The sequence below is a fragment of the Cydia splendana genome, chromosome Z (assembly GCF_910591565.1).
Source record: "Cydia splendana chromosome Z, ilCydSple1.2, whole genome shotgun sequence".
NCBI classification, from domain to species: domain Eukaryota; kingdom Metazoa; phylum Arthropoda; class Insecta; order Lepidoptera; family Tortricidae; genus Cydia; species Cydia splendana.
This window is the reverse complement of record NC_085987.1, coordinates 17,148,845-17,168,136: the sequence shown is the minus strand read 5'-3', so window position 1 is coordinate 17,168,136 and position 19,292 is coordinate 17,148,845. Positions and strand designations below refer to the sequence as shown.

The following is a 19,292-nucleotide window of genomic DNA, read 5'->3' as shown; positions in this document are numbered from 1 at the left end:
GCGTAGTCTCCCCGTGGATCGGAGCTGTTTGCCCACAACGTCGACGCGTTTAAACATGCTTAAATTGTTTCTCACAAACATCAATATTTGAAATATGTATAAGGAGTAGTGCATCATGCATGATGCGATGCATACAAAATCCAATATGTAATGACGACATAAATACATGACACACGTCACAGGCAAATCTTGCACACCTCGATCTCTTTTTATGTATGGATGAGTCACAACACGCACCGCGCTAGTTGTGTGCATGACCTGTTGGGCATGAGCTTCGGCAGAGGGGAAATAGTGCGAATGCCGACTCCTTTCCTGGTGTTGCTCGAAGATAAAAGGATTAATTTGATTGCAGCGCGGCACTGTTTCTCCCTGGAGGATTTCGTGCGGCACGCGGCCCTGCCGTCGCTGGTGAAGGCGTGCGGCGGCGGCGCGGCCGGCAACCCCGCCAACGCGCCCTCGCCTGACACCGGCGCGCGCCTTACTTGCCACCTGCTGCTGCGACTCTTCAAGACCATCGACACGCCTCAACCGGGTAACGACCCCCCTTCACCGACATTCTCTTGCTCGTCTTATCTGATTGAAGAATTACCACGTGTGCGTTGGAGAGTTTGCCACATGTCTTGACGTTGAAACTTTACGCCAAGAAGCAGAAGCCTCTTATGCTGCGTACAATTCATGCTCGCCAAGAAAATACACTGATATTTCAGAATGCTTAATAATCTTAATTTTTAACAAGCAGAAACGTCTGCGAACGATGCTATTAAGCTTAGAATAAATTTAAAAGTGGAAAAAGTACTGTCTTGGGTGAGACTTGAACTCACGACCCCTGGATCGATGAGCTGCTATGGATGAGGTCTTGGTGGCTCAGATGGTAGAGCACTGGAGTATCGATCCAGAGGTCGTGAGTTCAAGTCTCACCCAAAACAGTATTTTTTCCACTTTTAAATTTATTCTATGCTTAATAATCATTCGATATTTCGAACCTGAACTTTTTAACCCTTCATGTGCAAGTAAATATTAACAGTACTGGTTTATCCATGAATCCGAAGTTACCTCATATACATATACATACTCGTATCGTACTGACCTACTTGTCCATTTTGTATCTCCAATCCACTCTATGTATAGACATGTTTAATTGTTTTGTTAACCACATACTACCCTAATATAAGGGCCGTTGTACCAAACCCTACTCACCCTAAGATGGGATGTGTTGTGGCAGGGTTGTACTCAGTGTCGACGTCGCCGGGGCCGGGCGGCGGCGCGGCGGGCGTGCGCCTCTCCTGCGACCGCCACCTGCTGGCCGCCGCGCACAAGAACATCGGCGTGGGGCCCGTGCTCGCTACTCTTAAGGCTATACTCAGTAAGTGCATGAAAGCTCATTTAAACACATCTACTATTTTTATAACCTAATTAAAATGTATAAATGTCTATAAGAACATATAAACCGTTTCGCATTCGTTGTCGGCTATTCTGAAGATGTTGGTTTCAGAAAATCATTTTAATATTTGGGTTCAGAAAAGTAAATTAGAGTAATAATCTATCTAAGACTCATTTATATTGCGAATTATTAAACTTCATCCCTATGTTAACCTTTAGCGGAATAAAAATTGCGTAAATATTCCTGGATTTCAATTAAAAATCTGTAGTGCTTGAATTACGCTTTATGTAAAAATGGAACCTGTAAATACAAATGCATGTTGTATGTTAGTGGTGGGCGACTCAACGGCGCGTGACAACGGCAAGTCTGGCGGCAAGAAGTCGTGCGAGCTCTCGCACATACTGGGCACGAGCGACGCGGCGCCCGCCGACACGCAACTCGACCTCATATCGTAAGTCAACACTCGCACACACTACTACACTACAATAATACAAAAAGTCGTTACGTTTCTTTCGAACCTTAAATATTGTATTTCTTACGTACTGTCAAAGATTCATTGATTGTGTAATATGTGGAAAATCTGAGTCAATTTCGTTCTTCAAATTTGGGAGCCATACGAGATGGTGCTGTAGGTAGGTGAATTTATTTATGTACGTTACATACATTATGCGGTAACTTTAGGTGTCAAAATAAATATATGAAACTATGAAACTAAAAGTTAATACTCGATAATTCAGTAGCCACAAAACAATATGGCGCAGTACAGCGGCATCTGTTTCTGCTGTCAAACAAGACGCAAGTTTTTTCCTTAGACTTTACCTCTCTATTACAATGAACAACTCTTTGGTACTGTGCTTCTACCTAGAAAGATGATTTCTGTGATAAAAATGATTCTTTATCCTTCCCCGGTGATCAAACTATCTCCATATCAAATTTCATCTAAACCGGTTTAGCTATTTATTGTTTAAGCGTGAAGACGTAACAATATACAGAGATACTTTTGTATTTGTAATATACATATTAGTAGGGATACGTTTTAAACACACACGTTTATATCTCCAGATATGACTGTGTCGAGTCTGTTTTGACAGTTAAGTCATTTAATTGCTAGTGGTTGTGTCCCAAGGAAGCAAAATTATAAATGTATCGCGGGGGCGCACATTGAATCCTAAACGATGCAAAGGATTTTACAATAGTGACAGATCGCCTTCCGGCGCCTTTGGCCATTGATTGTGTGGCACTAATTCTGCACTTACATCAATTTTGTCATCACAATCAACGGTCCGCGCCCCAATCAAATGTAAGAAATATTCTAAACCAATATATCCTAGCCTCAAATATATTGACGTAAACATAAAGTAAAAGTTACCTATAGTTTCCAAGACATTTTCCATGTAAACGCGATAACAATGTAGTGTGAGATCTTGTTTATATGATGCGTGTTTGATAATTTTTTTGTTTCAAATATTTGTGGCTAGGACTTCCCAGATCAACTTTAAAAGTATGTTACACCTATATGTGCGTAGTTTGTATTCAAAATATTTACGTTGTTTTTATTAAAATAAAACGTCAAATTTGTTTTCTTAGCGTCAACACAATTACAGGGTCTGAAGCATACTGACATATTAGAAAAAGTAGACGTGTATCAAAATTATAAAAGAGTATTTCGACTTGAGAGGAAAAAGGTTTTACTGAGATTAGACCAGTTTCTCACGATGTTTTCCCTCACCTTATGACATACTGACATGCATATTGCCTTATTTTGCAGTAGGTTGATACCTAATAGGAAATACAAGGAAAGGACGATAAAACACTTAAAATGTTTTAATTTTTTATTTATTAAAATTACTGAAAGAAATTGAATCACGCTTGCATAATCAGAGCAATTCGGTTCCTGAATTGCAATGAATCCATAAACTATAACTATGTATATGTAATATTGACAAGCAATTATTTTTCATCCTTAGGATAGACTCAGAGATGAGTGGGGGCCATAGAACTCCTAGGTTTGTTTTTGATTTAATATTGAGTTTCACGGTTGCACTCCCTCGCGGTCCGACCGGCTTCACTCGACTCGACCGTTATTCGTCTCACCTCATCATAATCCTTCCTCATTTTGCACGTACTGATGCCATTCGTATTCAATTAATATTATTGCACGTATTGCATTACAATATTTTATTAAAAAAATAAACAATCCACGTGTCAGTATTAAGTCGATACTTAATAATATTGATAAATGTAATTAAAGGAGCCAATTGTTCTCGGTGCGCTAAAAGAAACATTATCAGTACGTGCAAAGGTTACCTTTCTACCCTTCACGCTTTGCTTCTATGTTTTGTTAGCCTGAGTTCACGATCCTCATGTGTCCATGTTTCACGGGACCCCGACCCACCTCACAGTCGCTTGTTCCCATGTCTAGACCGGTTAGCATGACTTGCGTTGTCGCGCGCAACTCCATACATGAGGTCGCGCTTGACATAATATGGAGTCACGCACCAAGACAACGTAAGTCGTCGTGCTAAGCGGTCAGGTTTGCGGGCCAGCAGCTCCGTGTAAAAAGAACTGTAACATTGCCTATAAGTACGTACTAATAACCAGCACTGTCACCGTTTATAGATACCAACTGGGCAAACTATTCTGTATTGGTTCATTAACCTTGGTGTCATTCTATCCTATAGTCTCTCTAACTGTGTCAGTCCATGTCTACCGCTTCTGAAGTCTGTCACTACATGTTGTGTCTAATACTATGGAATGTGAGATCAAATTGCTCCGTGTTATTTTGACCATTGCTTGAACTGTGTGCTACAGAGGGAAGATCCTGCTGGTAATCAAACATGAACGATTGATAACACAGAACTATCGTATCAACTTTTATAACTTTTGATACCCGGAGCGCTGTAGATATTTCTGTCAATCATTATTATAAACTGGAACAATATACAAATAAATAGACCTAACGTGGCTCTACCGCGCTCCGCTTGACCGAATTGTGCTTTAAATGTTTAATAAAACCTAACACTAATGGTCAAATCAATGTTCGTGTAACGTGAACGCTTTTTAGAGGCCTCTAAAAAATATAAGATTGGTGTCCAGGGGTAGCGGCGGCGTCGGGTCCACGTTATTAGATTCGTCTCAGTCGCTGTCCTCGCTGGCGAGGCACGTGCTGCAGGAGATCTGCTCCGAGGAGTGGGTGCTGCAGAAATGTCTCCAGAACCCGGACGAGCTCTACCAGCCCGACATGCTCCTCGACTCCATGCTCACGCCGCGCCAGGCGCAAAGGTCAGATCTACAAACGACACTTTAGTGACTTTCCATGTGCTCGGTAAACTTTGTAGTCATTTATATTTGCCTTATTCAGACTGCTGCATATGATCTGCTACCCCGACTCGGCCAGCCACACGCAGCCCGATCTCGACCAGAAGACCATGGTCACTCGTCTGCTAGAGGTAATAAATCAGTTACTTATGCACATGTCCAATTCTAGTATAAATATGTATTTGAAACTGTTTATTTTACTGAATCATACTGGACGCGGACTGACTGGAAAGCGTGGAAGAATATATTTCATAAAGTGTACAATGAGTGTATATTTATGCTTAGGTGTAGTATGAATTATGAATGTTGTGCAGAACCTCGAGCAGTGGTCGCTGCGCATGTCGTGGCTGGACCTGCAGCTGATGTTCAAGCAGTTCGCGAGCGGCTCGTCGGAGCTGAACGCGTGGCTGGACATGGTGGCGCGCGCCGTGGTGGCCGTGTTCCAGCAGCCAGCGCCGCCGCCGCCCGACAAGGACAGGTGACTAACTCCTCACATAGCAGACGCACACCTACTGCTAGTGACCATCCCATCGGGCGATTTGAGTAACTATTGCAAATGTATAGATTTGTATTTCGAGGAAACTCAAGGAGCTAATACTAGCGTCAATTTGCAACAAATAAGACCCTTTAAACGAGGGGGCCCAAGGTTAATGGTTCCTGTACATTATAGAACGTTTCGTTTGTCGCAGGACGGGCACGGACCGCGGCGTGGTGAGCACGAGCAAGTGGTCGGAGTCGGTGTGGCTGGTGGCACCGCTGGTGGCCAAGCTGCCCGCCGCCGTGCAGGGCCGCGTGCTGAAGCAGGCCGGACAGGTTACTGATCTTTTACTACTATTAGTAACAAACCGTGTGTACATGAATCGTGTTCGCAAAGCTGGACCAAAAATCTAACCTAGAAAACTTTATGCAGCTGTAGAAGGCTTTTATTCTTTATCATAAACAAGCATCTACTTAATAGTGATTTGTTTTTATTTGTACCTAAGTATGACTATATCATGAAGAACGCCAAACAACATAGAACGCCATTTGAAAAATCATGTCACTTGCAGATTTTAGAGAGCGGTTGGGGCACCGGCTGTAACGGCGGCTGCAACAACGGCGGCGGCGGCGGCGCCAGTTCGCATCGCGACTGCAAAAGCCACCAGAGCCCGAGCTACAAGGGGTGAGTTCGATAACATTGGATATTATGAATAGTCATAACCAAAAGGTCGTTTAGGCCTAGGTTTCCGGTTGACGCCGTATGCTAGAAACGGAATATTAATTGTGCGAAGACAATAATATTTCTACAGCATCTGACAAGGACGCTGTATCAGGCGTCTAACCGAAGACTGCGGTGCGGCTATATAGCGGGTGGTGCTACAGTCGCTCTACTCCGTTTGTTCACTGTCTGTGTCTGTGCAATTTAGTTTCATGGAATTACCCGAAGTTCCAAATTTTATATTAAAGGAAAAAATTGAAAAATTACGCATCCGGCAGGACTTGAACCCGCAACCTCCGCAATCCGTGCGTTAGCTCTGCCAATTGAGCTACGGAAGCCCACCAGAACCTTGCGAATCTTTCCATTCCTTCCCTTATGTATACACGCCTTTGGGGTGGCGTATAGCGACATCTACCGAAAGATGATTACATCTTTTAACAAATATAGAAGAAATACATTCCTCAAATAGTAGTTTATGTTGTCGAATGAGTTTTACGAAACTTGAAACAGCCCTTGTACTTACTCGCAGTATAATTGCTTGATTTTTTTAATAGTAAGTATAGGTAGTTTGTGACGCGATGAAATCGTGTTGGCAGGTCGTCAAGCAGCAACAGCGGTGGCAAGCGCGGCGTGAGCGGCACCAGCTGCGCCGGCAACAGCTGCTCGTGCGGCAGCGGCAGCGCCGTGCGGCTCGCCAACGAGCCGCTGCTGTCGCTCGTGCTCACCTGCCTGCGCCACCAGGACGACCAGAAGGTACGTCCACACCCCAGACAACACGGCGGCGGGAGCGGCACCAGCTGCGCCGGCAACAGCTGCTCGTGCCGAGTGAAGTCATACAAAAATTAAGTAGCAACGGACGGTAGGCAATCCGTCAGGAGGGAAGACAACTCTCAATGTTCTAATAAGGACATTGGCCTTGTCGCTCGAAAACATTTCAGCTTTCTTTTTTTTCCTGTTTGGTTTTAACATCCGATAATCCACCCAATCATTTGCAGAAATTTTGACAAAATGGGTAATTTAATGTTTTTACTTTTCAGATTGATTCATAAGTGCTGTGGCGCTGCTTCTCTTTAAAAATATTGACTGATCAGAGTACAAATCTTTGTGCCAGCTCTTATTGAGCGGCCTGTATTTACGGCGTACATATTATGTGTATTATGTAGATGTCACAAATCAAATAAATGTTTTGTTTATATCTTAGGAGAGCTTGCTAAGCTCCATCCACGCACAACTGCAGCACTACCTGACACACGCGCGCGAGCACGAGCGCGGCGCGGCGTGCGGCGACGCGTGGCAGGAGGAGGCGGCGCCCGAGGCGCTGCAGCTGCGCTTCTCGCTCGCCGGCGGCATGTTCGACGCCGTGCGCCGCTCCTACCAGCTCACCTCCGACTGGGCCGTGCTGCTGGCGCAGCTACTCACCAACCAGCTGGTCGACGCCTACAACAACAGGTGACTACACCGCACACGCTGCCCTGCGGAACTGTCACCGGACCAAGGGCGGTATATCGCGCCTGCTTAGTTCTTTGAAATGTAGATTATTGATAGTACATTTGTATCATCAGGGTTAGTACAATCTTACCAGCTTGTAAAAAACAAAGAGAGTGAACTTCAAAAATAAGATTTACCTTATATAACGACGCAAACGTACAACTGGTTACTGGTGTTCCTAAACTTTAACTTTTAAACTTATTTAATTTGGTCCTAATCTTTAATCATACTCATGCATTGGCATACATTGTTAAACGTTCAAGATACAGTTGTAGTGCATAATTATTTTCCATCGTATTTTCACGGAAACGTACGAACGTGTCTTGCTATTTCAGTCAGTCTCGGTACAAATAGTACTGCGGTTGACTGAAGTAGCATGACAAATACAAACGTTTCCGAGAAACTACGATGGAAAACAATTATGCACTACATCTGTACAAAGAAGTAATCGTTATTGTGACGTGTAACAGCGATCTATTCACGACGCTGATCGACATGCTGGCGACGCTGATCCACTCGACGCTGGCGGAGGGCTGCGACGACAACAACCGCAAGCACTACCAGAACCTGATGAAGAAGCTGAAGAAGGAGATCGGCGACCGGCACGGCGGCGCCGTGCAGAGCGTGCGCCAGCTGCTGCCGCTCTCCAAGAATACCATCGTCGAGGTCATCGCCTGCGAGCCGTTAGGGCTCGTCATCGATCAGAAGGGCAATAAAATCACCGGCTTTGATAACGATAAGAAACAGGTAACTTTCCTTTTGTTATATTGACGCGCAATAAATACCAACAGATATGCTATGATATAACATTCGATTTGACTATGATTGTTTCGGCGGCAGGGCCTGCGACTGACGGACAAGCAGCGCGTGTCGGGCTGGGAGCTGGTGGAAGGCGGGCGCAACCCCGCGCCGCTGTCCTGGGCCTGGTTCGCCGCCACCAAGGTGGAGCGCAAGCCGCTCACCTACGAGAACGCGCACAGGTGCGTACCCGCCGCATGCCCGCCGCTCTCAGAGACGATGCTCTTGTTGCAACAGGTACAAGTGTGACGATCGATGTTTTCAGGTTGCTGAAGTACCACACGCACAGCCTGGTGAAGCCGCTCAGCTACTACCTGGAGCCGCTGCCGCTGCCGCCCGAGGACCTGGACAACAACGACAGTAAACAGGTAATTCGACCGTGTGTTCGTTTGTTTATTTTCCTTGCTCTACCCGTTCTCCCTGTCTTCTTGGCGTCGGGTCTGTTTAGTTTCATTTTCTGCTTTAAGTTATCTATTTCCGTTTGAATCCATTCTTTTTTTGTGTCTCATAAATCTGTATGAATACAGGACTGTGGAAGCTTCGATTCAAGTCCAACTGGTTCTGGAAAAGGTCGCAAGTTACCTTGTAGTAAGAAAATTATTAATAAGAAACCAAAAGTTACTACACCGGTAAGTTATATTTCTAATTCAGTAGAGCCGTTCCATTTTAACCTGCTTTTGAAAGTTTGCTTTCGGCGAAACCGGGTCTGAGTGTTCGAGCTCAAATTGGTTATTGCATTGAAGCATTCCCATGTAACGACGCCCTCACTCCGTCCGTCTGTCTATGATCCTCTGAGAATTAATTTAAAGCATGTCAGATTATACTGGTGTCTGTACGAGTATTTATTTTCCTCAATTGGTAAAAGTGTCACATCATGTCAGCGTGTTATTTATGAAACTGCTGGCGTAGCACGGTTCCATTTTTATCGCCTATCACTATGCGCGTCCCTTTCGCAACTACATACTTGTTAGAACGTGACAGGCATGGTGACAAGCGATAAAACCGCGACCGTGCTACGCCGCCTGGTGTGACGTTTTTGTCGACAGGCAGGTTGTTAAGTACGCCAACTACGGTCGAACGTGATATAAAGTACTAATCAAAAATCGTACTTATTACAAGAACCTTTATTTGCTTCAATTCGTTTGGCGTAGCCGAGCTACTCATTTGTATATGACAACACATTATGAAAGAGGTGTCACTACAGTACGAGTATTATGTCCTCAAATTAATAAATTTGTTGTCCAGTCGGCTAACAGCCTGCCCTCTGTTCTGCAAACAAGACTAATCGAACTGACAAAATTAATATTCAACTGAGTAAGACAAGTCCAGAGTCGGTTATTGCCTACTTTACAGTTGACAATGTATTGTCAAAGTACTGTAGTACTTGGGCACACACCAGACCCCTCTGTCACCATTCTATTTGTATTTTATACCAAATTATTAAAAGTAAATACGGTGCTATTTTAAGCATCTATTTTTTAAGTGATTAATTAATTAAATCATATACTTTGTGGAAAAAAGAAGACAACGCAAATGATTTGGTGCCATAGTCGTTTCATAGAGCGGACTCGAATTATGCCAATTTCTACGTATTGAGATGCCACTGTTACACGCCGCAACTGTTACATTCCATTTTTCTTTTACTACTTAATAAATATATTAGGTATCAGATACGATACAAGTATGAAAACCGCGCTGAAACCGACGTCACATCAGCGCTAATAATAAAAACCACATGCACCTCCCGTGGAGTGTTATGTTATTGACAATGGATTACCCCAATATGTTCGTCATGTTAGTGTATTCACTACATTTAGAGTACAATTCAGCACTATGAGAAATTGAAATGAATCTTATAAGCGGTTTTCCCCTCACCTTGCCCTATCGTTCCTTAGTATTGAAAATGTTGCATTCACTTATTAAGCTTTTTGTGAGGTGTAAAGGTCATACACACATTTAGTTACAACAATATTTGGCTTGTAAAATATGTTCCACCAGGAGGTATTAAATTAATTTGATTTCTACACGGATTCGATCTCTAGACGTGTGATTAAAATGCTATGTGCTAGCAGAGAGATTTCTTATGAAATTTGCAAAAAAAAAACAAATTGGACTAAATAAATATAAATAAATAATGTAAGCTCGCTCGTGAGATGGGCATGTTGTTCCTAAGTGTGTATTCGGCCTGGCAAGCGTTTTTCGTAGTAATCGAGTGAATTGGCCCTTAGATTAGTGTTAGGTGTGGGTGTGCTAGTTGCGACGTAAAGTACTGGTTGTACGTAGACGAACGGGCAGGGCGCCGTGGCGGGCGCGGGGCTGGCGCCGGCGCCGGCGCAGCAGCCGCAGTTCATGCAGCAGCAGCAGCAGTGGTTCCCACCGCACTCGCAGAACTACTACAACCCGCAAGGTACAAACCTTAAACACCGACATATGCAACCGCACTTAATACCACTTGGATACTAATATAGGTACGACATTGAACTTCTTCATGAGTGCCTGTAATTTCTAATACAAACGGAACCCTATTTCCTATAAACAGTTCAACGTCTAAATATAAATCTAATATTGATACAAATAAAACTAATCCAACGTTCAACATGTTCTTTGGAAGTAGGTTAATACATTTAGAAATAAATATCTATAAATATTTGGGAATAAAATTAGATTCAATTTCATTTGATATTGGTAATAGGTAAATACTGGTGCATATATGTATTTATTTCCGTGTCGTAGTGGGAGGCAATCAACGCGGCGTGGCGCCGCCCGCCAACACGCAGTCCAAGCAGGCGCTGAGCCACATGCTGCGCCAGCGCGTGCCCTACAACCAGATGTCGCAGATGCAGGTGTGTATCTTTTTTGCCACGACCCTAGGGGATCATGTATTATGCTGCGTATTCATGATTGCAAATAAATCAATGAATACTCGCACCACCGTATCCATGGACGGAACACGCCAGATTGTGCATCGTTGCATTGTTTGCAGGGAGGTGGTTATCCCGGAGCTCCGCATGCGCGAGGGCCTTTCCCGCGGCAGGGCATGCGCCAGATGCAGCCTAACCCAATGGGGCAAATGGGGCCATCTAAGTAAGTAACATTTACCTTACTGTTTTAGTAGGAAACTCGTAGTGTAATACATATGTACTACATTTAACCATATTGTTACTTACAGTCAAATAAATACAATTGGCGCAATGGGAGGGATGGGCCCGATGGGCCAAATGGGCGGAGTCCAGATGGGTCCCGGACAGATGGGTGCCGGCCAAATGGGAGCCGGACAGATGGGCGCTGGACAGATGAGTGCCGGTCAGATGGGCGCGGCTCAGATGGGCGCGGGCCAAATGGGCGCAGGCCAGATGGGAGGCGGGCAAATGGGCAACATGGGCGGCCAGATGTTCGGCGGGCAGTACGGCGGCATGCAACAGGGCTACGCGGGCTACGGCCAGCAGATGATGCAAGCCGGCCAGCAACAGATGATGAATCAGGTACCTCTTGCTCTAACTTCCCTTCCTAGATTATATTCTTACCCCCGAACTATGCTTAACATACTTGAATTCTACAGGGTATGGGGCAAGGTGTCAGTCAAATGGGGCAACAAGTAAACCCAATGAACCAAGGCGTTGGCTCCATAGGGCAGAACGTCGGGCAGATGAATCAGGGCGTCGGGCAGACGGGCCAGATTGGCCAGGGCATGGGCCAGATGGGGCAGAGCATGGGGCAGATGGGACAACCAATGGGGCAAATGGGCCAGATGGGCCAGGGCGGAGGAATGGGCTCCATGGCGAACCAAGGCAACACGATGGGACCGCAAGGCAGCAATACTATGAGTGGCTTCCCTGGTCAACAAACGTTCCAACAGGTGTGTACTGTCAATAGTTATTTATCGATGGCTGTGTGACTCAACCTCGTATATGAAATATATTGACTTTAGGAGAACACGTAAAAACTATTTTTTTTTTGGTTTTATTGTACTGAACAAGTAAAATGTTTTTTAATAATTAGATAACTAATTCGACGCTATGATGTATTCCAAATTGACAATAGCTAATTTATAAGTATTTAATTAATATATGACGATTATATGTCTCTACGAGTTTGTGTTATACATTTAAGATACTTTAACATGTTATACGTGTTTCTGCCAAGAGATCAATTTACTGTATTTTGTTAAAATAAAAACTTATACCGACAGGTTAATTTTTGAAGTGAAAACCTTTTTAGCGGCGCTGGGCACTTTTTGAGGTGGGGAAAAAATGATAAACTCGAGACAGCGTAACGCGATCACGTGACCGTAACGTTTAGATGGCCACTCATTTAGATGGCATTTAAATCAATAAAGAAAAACTCAATGACATTACATGAAAAAGGTTCTAATCTTGTACCGGTTGAAATACGAGGATCTCACAGTTCTTCGAGCAACACGGAAGGGAGGCGGCATTCGCACTATTTCCCCTCTGCCTAGGTACAAGATCAACTGATCTAGCGCGGATAATAAAACTAGTTGCGCTCGGATTTTACACTAGACCGAATCCAGGCACGCGCGTGAACACAGCAGCAGAAAAAATGCCTAATTTCTCGGTTTTTTGTTGTAAAAAGAGGTCGGGGACATCAAATTTACAAAAAGAAGGTGTTACATTTCAGATGTAATATTTTTTTTACATATCATACGTTTAATTACATTCAAACACAATTATTATATTTTAGTCTCATATAATTGTTGGATTTATCGATTTTGCTCACCCAGTACAAATTGCGGATCGGTCGAGCGACAAATCCGACTTCTCATCTCACAGAATACAATAAAATTATTTGACGTAAATGTGTTAGTGTGCGAGTTGTGACACTTGTGACTCGTCCGTACACAAAAAGAGATCGAGGTTTGTAAGATTTGTCTTTGACGTGTGTCATTTTCTATGTATTTGTGTCGTCATTATAGATTGGATTTTGTATGTAAGTGTATGAGAAGTGGGACTGTGTGCACCTTTCCCCCCGCAAAAAATGGCAGAAAGATTTGTAAGGTAAGATATCCCTTGGGCCCCTCCCTTCCGATGTGTCGGAAGCCGGTGTTGCTCGAAGTCACAGTTACATTCTAACTTTATATCACTCAAATATAATTCAATAAATCCATCTTGATGAAATCGGTAATAAAAGTGAACTCTAGTACTGCTGAATAAAACTCAATATATCATGACCAAATATATTTAGATGCGAGGTCTGCAAGGTAACTTTACAATTTCTGTTCGAATTTTAAACAATCAACGCTACAAATTTGAATTTCGAATTTTAAACAAGCTCACTGACCAGCAATTTCGGAACTAAAGTTTTTCAATAGAAAGGAGGATGGGTCAATTATACATAGTGCTGCAAACATTTTGGAGTAGTCATTGAGTTTTCACTTCTGTCGGCACTCCCGGAGTGCAACCCGTTGTTTTTTTCATATACTTCATAAAACTCATAAATAAAATATTAATTTGTAAGGTTTATATATATTTAATATAGGTAAAGTAACAATGATGATGATGAACAAAACAAAACTGGTCTTCTCTTCAAACTAATACTGCGATGATAAAAATTAAATGCTCTTCTACATATTATTATAATGCTTGATTCGTGGTTCGGTGTCAAAGGTATATGGGAAAATAGGACTATATGTAAAGTGTTAAAATTTACACACCATTTTACGTCGAACGAATGGTTGTAATGTATTGCCATGTGGCATGTATTCCTTAATTGGCTGGCCATTGATTATTTCTATATCTTCCCCAAACCATTATACTTCATAAATATCCTTTTTTTACTAAATTTATTCAGTTTATCACACATGTGAGAGTTAATAAGTCCGTGTTCTCTTTGGAAAAGGTAATCTACAATTGAATAACACATACTTAATCAAATTAATACTCTTCTGGCGACAACAAATACAATTTATGGTAATGACATAAATATGGCAGGATACATTGTTTACGAGGTTGTGTCATAAACATATATTTCAATACCAAATACGTGTTTGGGTTTTGATAAACCTATACGTAAAAAATGTGTTTCGTCCTGTATGCTTTTGCCATAACGTGAATAGTAAAATGTTACATAGTTTTGTATAATTATCTCATTTTAGCTAAAATTTCATATACGAGGTTGAGTCACACAGCCATCATTATATACCTACAGCATTATTTTAAAGATATCATTATTTGTATGTAATCGAAGTAGTTATTAGCCACTTACGGTCTACTTCTTTCCGTAGAATATGATGGGAGGCCGATCCAGTCAAGAAGCACAATACCTAGCGCAGAGGCAAAATGCGCGACCTCAGTACATGCAGGTACTCTCTCCATTACATCTAGGCTTGTGTCGGTCATGAACGATGAACTGTTAAGAATGAAATCCCATAAAGGACCGAAAGGAACTAAATCTTATTGCACGCTCATAATCGGTCTTTCGGTCCTTTAGTTCATTGGTGAGCGCTTGACATGAGTGAAACAGAAAATAGACTGAACGAGATGGTTCACAATGACGCTGGCACGAGTGCGAACGAGATAAAAGAGTGACAAACAGTCCTAAACCTGAAAAGTATGAAGGAAAATCAAATATATTTATTTAATTGTCTCAAGCTTTTTAATGTTTAACCGTCATATAGTATCGTACAACGTGAATCGTAATTCAGTTGCCAACAACAAAAAAAAACTACTGAAAAATCGTTTCATATTCATTCCAGCTCTCTACGACCGAACTGAACTAAAGGAAACAAAAGACCGAACTAGTTCGATTGACCGAGAGCGAAGCGCTCTCTGTAGCGACCGAGCAGGCACAAGCCTAATTACATCGCTTTAGGCCCCACGGATATCTCAATTCATACACACTAACCACGGTGTAACATGAGGAAACAGAATAATTTTAACAGCGTATTCCTGATCATATTTAGAGACAAAAATGTCTTATAAACTTTATTGAAATTCGCCTAGTTTCAGAGATAATATTAATTTAAAAAAATACAAGTTTTTATTGTTACAGAGTGTAAAACGCCTTTTTGATGGTGATGTTGCTGCTATGGGACGTGGTCTAAATATCCTTATTGATAGATGTCAAAAAGTGACAAGTAACACTTTGCAAAAAGTAGGTTTTACAAAAAAAAACATGTAAAAATCAATTTTAAGTGACAAGTTTACCAATAACATTTATTTTTTATGTACAAATACATTAAAAAAAATTAAAAAACAAAACAAAACAAAATTTTTTTTTGGCGAAATTGACCTAAACTCATTATCATTCATATCTTCATTTTTTCCTTCTTTTGACCTCAGAAATGCGTGGTTAAAATTATTCGGTTTCCTCATGTTCCACCGTGTATAGCAATCCATTTTTTATTTTTAATGTATATTTTTTTTAAAGAGGGATTTATCAGTTATACAACACACCGAGATACTAACACAAAGGCAAACCTGGGGCAATTGTTTATTTTAAAATTATTATAATGTAGTGTTTACCAGGCATTGGCTGTTGTATTTGTGAATGTTGCTATGTATTTTTCATGTCACTGTAAATGTTGTATTGACTTGTGAAAGAGCCCTTGAGGCCTACTTACTGAATCTTTTTTTTAAAGACACGGACCGTTACCAATACGCTTGAACAAGTCCACTTGTCCACTCGCTCATGTTTTACTAGTTCATACGGTGGCTCATCACATCACTCGCAATAGATATAAAAAGTATATATTACAATAAATACATTTACAACTGATAAATACGGATAGACATCTACATATTATTTTCTATGTGCAGAAATTCATAGTAGTATGATATGAATGATAGTGACGTATATTGTCGGCCCGACAGGCGCCGAACGTTACGATGGGCGGCATGGGCGGGCCGGCGCCGCCGTACCCGCGCGGCATGCAGCCGCAGAACTCGGCGCAGTACCAGCAGATGACGCAGCAGCAGCAGCGCATGCGCCAGCAGATGCTCGCCATGCAGCAGCAGCAGCAGCAGCAGCAGGGCCCGCTCGTGCAGCACCTGCAGCGCAACCAGTACCAGCCGCCCTACTGACTGCCGCCACACTAGCCTCCCTCCACCACCACCACCACCACCTCATAATAGTAATAGCGACAATATTACTGACTATCTCTTTATCTCACGGGTTACTATTGTTCCTGATTAAATGTTCACATCAATACTAAAATATCCGTAGAACATATGTACATCGTAGCCGCTTATAAAAGTACTACAAGCAACGTAAATAGCGACCCAAAAGAACGTGCTTAGAATGATCTGTAGAAGTGGTTATATTTAATCAAGACTGCTTCTTGACTAGAAAAGCAATAAAGTTACACTAAGTGCCATATATTACGGGGACAACACGGCGGCGCAACCACCACCGTTGGTGGCCGGCGGCCGGCGACTTGTTGCACCGCCCGCCGCGGTGTCCCGGTGAGACATGGCCCTTAGGGCGCATTCACATCAGACGCAGACGTAGCAGCACCGTACATACCTGTCGCAGCTCGAAGCGTGACGTTTTTTAGTAAACAGCATGCTAACTGATTGCTCTCATGGAACCGTATAATATCAGTCTCAAGTGGACGTGACGTGGCTCGCCCGGTTTTAATTCGAATTTTAAATCGATCCAATAGCATAATAGGTAATATTTCTAAGTTTTATAACAATTTAGCTTAGTCTATGTGTTATGTGTATGTTGGTCTGAAAACGATTTATCTATGAATGGATCAGTCAGTTATAGTATTTATACTCGCAAAGCTTAGGATACGAACGACACCAATTTGTTATATATATGCACTGCCAAAAAGAAGTGTCTTTAGAGTTTATCGAAGGCCAAGAGCACACGACATGAAAACACTCATGTAAGGTGGTCTCGGGCGCTGCCGTGGGCTATGCAATAGAGCGCGTTCTCATCTCACTTCCTTCCCGACTGACGTTCGTTTGGCGCTGTGCACGCTTATCTCTACATTTTAATTATATTATTCTCAAACTAATTTGGAATTATCGTAATCACTGGGTAATAAGCATTAAGCACCGTGAGGAGTACGCACCTATAACATCAAGTGTCAATGCACTTCATAATAGTAGTTTGTCTATCTACTAGTAGTTTATAATCTATACACGGACAAATGGACGTCCATCTGGAAGGGTGTGATATAAACGTAATATAATGACTAGGGCGCATATATATAGACGGTAGTATTAGTATCTGTAACTTTATACTGTATTGTTTTACCTTGTCTTTGAAAACTTTTTTTACTTAGCAGATCACCGGATTATATAAATGAAATTAAAATTATTTTATTGCATTTGATAATAGTGTGATAACATTTTAGATTTTATTTATTCATTGGCTTACGAGTATGCCGTACTGGTAAGCGAAGTACCTCATATATAACGCAGCCAAGGCGCGTAACTGCTTATGGGACATATTTTACACCCCATAAGTATTTACTGAATGCAGCTTGTGAATATGGTATTTCATTTCGGTTCATATCCACGCCTCTAACTAGAGGTTTGAATTCCATGTACTGTAGTATTTTATAATTTAATTTATTAAAACATATATTCATGTGTAATTTCAATTAGATATTTAGAACTTGACATTATTCCGAATTCTTTAATTAACCAGTTTCAAATTGTATTCTAATTTATAATTGTGTTTATGCCTGCCAAAACAAAACAATCACAATCAGCAAACAATTTTTTATTACAAAAACAGATAAACACAGGCTTCACTTATTTAGTACTTAGGTATTGTTATGTCTATATCTTTATTATTATATACAAATGAAGTAAAGCTGATCCCTGAACTGTAGATAAAGCAAAAGGCTAAACATAACACTTCGTAGACTTTGTGCGTTGTAGCCCTCGCAAGAATGACAGAGTGCCGCGATATGTGCACACGGGAGACACGAGGCCGAGGGAGAGGTCACCCACACGCAACCTTTATTATTTGACATGCCCGTTCTATTCACAATCATAACCATGACCTAGCGAACTTCTTCTTTATTTACAGCAGTATTTACACCGTGTTCTAATAGCGAATACCGAAAATATTTATGGATACAAGTTAAGTTATAACTATTTAAGATATAGTCATTTTCTCGTTGATAAGCTAGTGTGATTATTTTGTTTGTCTTTTTATTCATGTGAAATGATTAAAGTGCATTTTGTATGCATGTGAAATGTTAAAGTGCATTTTGTATGCATGTGTATGTTGTACCTATTAAGGATGGATAAAAACAACATAGGTACGTAATTAAGGCCTTTTGTTCGATTACAATTTGTCACGTATGTAACAAAATTACATTATGTAACTAAATTTGGTCATCTAAGCGAAAGACTCAACTTCGTTGTATAACACAGATGAATCTATTAAAATGTTGATATATTAAGGTTCAATTAGGGCCTTAATTACGTGTTTACATTTTATTCATTGTCGTTATTACAGTGAAATTCACAACTAGACATAGTAAAAATCACTTTTTCAGGCTATTTTTTATGAGATTACCCCGTAATGGTATAAATGATATATTTTTATGGAAAATATCTGAAACACTAAATATAATTTTAAAACTGCTATCAGTTAACTTTCATCTAATTCTGAATATTACTTTAGTTAAGTAAAAACACAGTTTAACATTGAATAGGTCTCGCGATGTACCTATGTATAAAAAAGCATTACAAACAAATTCTTTAAACGGAGATTTAATTGGGATGGATCGACAACCTTTTTCATTGGTCAGCGAAGACGCAACAAAATTCCTCCCGGAAATCCGTTCTCTCAGATGACCAAATGCCGCCGCGGTAACTCGTTCCGAGGCGATCATCATTCCGAGGCGGTAACACTAAGTTGTATCCGAAAAAAGCGTATAATAAGTACAATAAAAACGTTTTGTTGAAAGTGTGCTGAAACAACAAGTATGCTTCAAACTTCCATTTATTCAGCATATATATGATATATAGGCCCTAAGCGCACTTTTACACGTCATCATTGTCAACATTGAATTTACATACGAAAGCAAAAAAAAAAACAAATCAATAATTATTAATATTGCGTTTGTTTTTAAATTCCTTTTTACTTGAAATAAGTATCGGAGGTGTTTTAATTTTGTAGTAC

At 41.4% G+C, this 19,292-nt stretch overlaps 1 protein-coding gene across 4 annotated transcripts in view; it reads left to right on the top strand.

Moving 5' to 3' along the window:
- LOC134804696 (mediator of RNA polymerase II transcription subunit 12-like) overlaps nt 1-18,840 on the top strand; it is a 35,956-nt gene extending 17,116 nt beyond the window's left edge. For 2 of the 4 annotated variants that reach the window (XM_063777833.1, XM_063777832.1), the window contains exons 27-48: nt 353-532; nt 1,223-1,363; nt 1,712-1,832; nt 3,349-3,387; nt 4,478-4,663; nt 4,743-4,830; nt 5,014-5,177; nt 5,389-5,512; nt 5,749-5,861; nt 6,494-6,650; nt 7,099-7,346; nt 7,856-8,132; nt 8,226-8,365; nt 8,449-8,551; nt 8,711-8,812; nt 10,467-10,590; nt 10,917-11,026; nt 11,167-11,267; nt 11,353-11,665; nt 11,743-12,039; nt 14,425-14,502; nt 16,013-18,840. In XM_063777833.1, coding sequence (XP_063633903.1) covers nt 353-532; nt 1,223-1,363; nt 1,712-1,832; nt 3,349-3,387; nt 4,478-4,663; nt 4,743-4,830; nt 5,014-5,177; nt 5,389-5,512; nt 5,749-5,861; nt 6,494-6,650; nt 7,099-7,346; nt 7,856-8,132; nt 8,226-8,365; nt 8,449-8,551; nt 8,711-8,812; nt 10,467-10,590; nt 10,917-11,026; nt 11,167-11,267; nt 11,353-11,665; nt 11,743-12,039; nt 14,425-14,502; nt 16,013-16,222 — 3,416 coding nt within the window. In that variant the 3' untranslated portion in view covers nt 16,223-18,840. The remainder of the gene's footprint in view (nt 1-352; nt 533-1,222; nt 1,364-1,711; nt 1,833-3,348; nt 3,388-4,477; nt 4,664-4,742; nt 4,831-5,013; nt 5,178-5,388; nt 5,513-5,748; nt 5,862-6,493; nt 6,651-7,098; nt 7,347-7,855; nt 8,133-8,225; nt 8,366-8,448; nt 8,552-8,710; nt 8,813-10,466; nt 10,591-10,916; nt 11,027-11,166; nt 11,268-11,352; nt 11,666-11,742; nt 12,040-14,424; nt 14,503-16,012) is intronic. The other 2 variants (XM_063777835.1, XM_063777836.1) reach the window with 2 other exon arrangements.
- Nucleotides 18,841-19,292: the final 452 nt, after the last annotated feature.